Genomic DNA, 3710 nt, shown 5'->3' with positions numbered 1-3710 from the left:
TATTCCTGAGTATTAGTTTGGGGGCGTTATACCTAGTCTATTTACAAGGCTAATGATACTTACCATATAAGTCTCAAGGTGACAAAAATAGATATGGACTTACAGAAAATTGCGACAGAAGGCTTGACCTACAATTACCATCATTACGCCCACTAAAAAAAGGTTCCATTACTTTAAATCATATATTCACGAATTTCAGTATTTAGACTATAATAAATTTTCAATATAGTTTTATTATTTTACATCAACATTTTGAATACTCTGCTATTAATAAATCGCACACAAACATGCGAGATTTTTAGTTACATATACTCTATAAAAACATGCAATGCACAAACACACTCTTCATATACAAATTGTCATTACACGCCTTTTAAATATACATAACATTAAGTAAACAGTATGAATAAACAAATGATTCACCATTTAAATATATGTCGGAATATTTAAACATTATGCTAGTAGTAAAGGAACGCCGTACAAGGTATAACTAAATATATGCAGTATATATCACATGATTAAGTTTGTACAAATTATATTACTAGTAACATTTAAAATAGTATTTATAACAGTCTTTAAAGTTATATCTATTATACGATCTAACATCTGTTAGGTGGATCCCACCACTGTCTAAAGTTTTTGTATATCGAAGTTTTTTTCACTAAATCTTCCTCATTGAGAATTGAACAAAATCTACAGTAGTCGTCGGTTTCTACACTTTCAAATCTCCTATGATATGTGTAATGATTTTTCCATCGGAAATAATCAGCGTACTTCACCGAATCGTTGATTAATTCATTCATCTTGTCTGCTAATTTTTCAGCGCCAAGTTCCCTTGCGTTTAAATATATACCGTCTGGCATAAATCTGAAACAAATAACATATTTGTCTCTACGGTATTTCATTCCTATAATTATAAAAAATATTATTTCAAATAATAACACAGATCAAGTTCGATTTAACTACGAACGTAAAATAAATAAATAGTTTAGTTATTCTAATTTCATAGTTTTTATTGTACTGTTATGTTCCCATAAAGAGATACGACGTTTTTAATACTGGAAAATATTTATCATATAATATCTCGCTTTTGGCAACATGCCTGAATACCATTCGATATTAAAGGCATTTAGCACTTGACTTAAATAATGCTATAAAAATATATAGTCACATTAACGTAATGAACGATTGAAAATTCATAACAGATTTATCATCTTTCGCAATGTTAATAATAAGGAAAAATCAATAGATCGTTATCTAAATGCAAATGTTATTTAAAAATAAAAATACCTTGTATAATTAGCGCCTCCGTAAACAATTGGAATGGCATCATGTTTTAATGCGTGCAGCAATTTTTCAGTAACATAATCCTCGCTAAAAGAATTTTCAAATGATAAATAAAAATAATAATCCTTTTCAATTAGCTTATTACATTCGTCTTCTTTATCCCGTCCACATTTTAATGGTCCGCACTGACCATAAATATCTACATTCAAATCATATTTTTTTAGATGCTCTTGCAATTCCTTGACGAACCTTTCGCGCCCACTTCTGGAATAGCAGTTCGATACAAACCAAGCAGCTGCTTTAGATTTTGTTTCTAATTTAGTTTTAAATTCATCTTTCACAGGATCCATTTCCTGTAATTTCGGCCAATGCATAATTGTTTTCGGACCTATGATTTTATTTTCTTTATCACGAATCACAATATATCCCCATTTAGCTTCGGATTGTAATTTATATGTCCAAGTCCAGTTAAAGAATCCATCGAATTTATTAGAACACACTGGATAATTATCAGCCGATTCAATAGTTGCGAATACAAATTTCTGATGAGGAGATCTTTTAGTCGGCAAATTATGTTGATTCATCCTTATGACTTCCGGTCCGGCAAACGCAATGACGTCAAATTTATCATATTCACCTAGATAAGACCTATCCCCTGTGACATAGCAGTTCGTATACGTGCAATTCCTTTCAATAAAACCATTGCGGCCTTCACCCATGTACACAAACGGCACGTTTTTAGAAGAGGTCCATCGCAGTATATACTTCATTTCTAACTCACTCGATACCGTTGTTTTACTTTCATAAGTTTTGACATCATATTCTATAACTTTATCTATCAAATTATCAATTTTATTACCTATTTCGTGTATTTTAGTATTGATCAAAATATTTTCGCGAGTGTACCTCAGATCTTTCAACGATAAATATAAAAACACTAAAACGGAAACCATTGTGCAACCAAAAAATAATTTTATGTAAATATTATTTCTCATTTTGATATTTTATTCCGGGGCGTTTGTTGTAACGTATAAGCGCACGCGCGTGCACCTTGCGCGACCGACCATATAGTCACTGATATAAAAAAAGTTAACACAAAATCACATATCTAATCGCGGGACATACTTTCTCACGCAAAATATTTTAGCTTTTCATATTTTCAACGAGATAAACCTCTGTTTTGGATGATGTTATTTAGCTAATCATTATTTTAAAAAAATTGTTTAGCTAATAATTTAAATGAATTTGAGCACCAATATAAATGATTATTTTTTTTTAGCGTGGCATATCTAAAAATACGGTCGTTTTTTATAAATAAATAAACAAACATACAATAAGATTCATTATGCAAACATATGTTCTCTGTGTCTTTTTTCTGGTTGATAATAAAAAAAATATATAATAATAATTTAATGTATGTGATCAATGCAAGGAATCGTAGCAGTATAATTTAATCAGGGATTACTAAGTCGATGTCGAGACTCCTTAGGGTCAAATTGGTTTCCAGGTGATCGACACAACACGTTTAGACTTTTTTAATATTTTTAAAACAGTTGAGAACGATATTTACGAAGTATTAAAAGTTTTCCCTATATATTCACTGACTTATTTCAACATTATTGTTTAATTAATTCATATTTCCTCATTAACGACATCGATTTCAATATTCAAACGATGAATCAAAACTTAAACGAATAAAATTATATGCCATTTTGCCTAGGTGTTTAATGTTATTCAACAAAGGTCAAAAAAAGTTGTAAATTAATACTATACTTCGCTATGTAAATCAAATATCATCGTTTCGGACCACAGACGCTCGCTGCAAGGCATAGGCCTTTCTGAAAGATATCTATGGGGGGTATACCATCACTACGCTTGGCAGGCGGGTTGACGATCACAATGTGATATTATAGAACGTAGAGGACGCTCCTGCATCCTTACGTTAACTTTATTTGTGAACAATGGCAATTCTGTACAATTAATGCACAATATGCAAATTATATAGTATTGTATCCCGGGAAAAGAACCCACGATCTACGATCGCTAGTCAAATTCCTCTAATGCTGGGCTTTCACTGCTTATAAAATCAATAATGTAACAACGAATCAAATATATCTCTATATTATAATTTGCTCTCACTTAGGTGCTTTAACAATTAAGTTTTTTTTTTAATTTTTACTTAGTTCACAATTTGGCTTAAAATGTAATAATTTCAGGTCTTTTCAGGAACACTAAAATGCTACGTATAGCCTGGTAAAAAAAGTCGAAATGAATTGAAATCCTTGACAAACATTGTTATTTTAAAATGTGGAAATGTAAACATATAAATAAATTGTAAGATGGGTGTTTGTAAGGAACTGTCCTTGCTTTAAATAGGAGATAGACGGTTCCGACGAATGCATCAGTGGTATAATCACGTAATT

At 30.9% G+C, this 3710-nt stretch overlaps 1 protein-coding gene across 1 annotated transcript; it reads right to left on the bottom strand.

The window, feature by feature from the left end:
- Positions 1-264: 264 nt before the first annotated feature.
- Positions 265-2346, bottom strand: LOC137932242 (alpha-(1,3)-fucosyltransferase C-like). The gene is made up of 2 exons (XM_068775843.1): positions 1291-2346; positions 265-867 (listed from the first exon to the last, which is right to left on the bottom strand). The coding sequence occupies exons 1-2, from the start codon at positions 2280-2282 to the stop codon at positions 600-602; spliced, it is 1260 nt and encodes a 419-aa protein (XP_068631944.1). The 5' UTR covers positions 2283-2346; the 3' UTR covers positions 265-599.
- Positions 2347-3710: the final 1364 nt, after the last annotated feature.

Source organism: Battus philenor, unplaced genomic scaffold (genome assembly GCF_028537555.1).
Source record: "Battus philenor isolate CCGP_79_NKW_IND1 unplaced genomic scaffold, ilBatPhil1.0.hap1 SCAF_9, whole genome shotgun sequence".
Lineage (NCBI taxonomy): Eukaryota > Metazoa > Arthropoda > Insecta > Lepidoptera > Papilionidae > Battus > Battus philenor.
The sequence above is the reverse complement of the archived record's forward strand: the minus strand, read 5'-3'. Positions and strand labels throughout refer to the sequence as shown.

Bases quoted from the DNA above. Each gene is read 5' to 3' on its own strand.
- LOC137932242 (XM_068775843.1), bottom strand. From the start codon at position 2,282: ATGAGAAATAATATTTACATAAAATTATTTTTTGGTTGCACAATGGTT. The intron at 868-1,290 runs GTATTTTTATTT...TATTTGTTTCAG, and splicing joins GGAGGCGCTAATTATACAAG to ATTTATGCCAGACGGTATAT.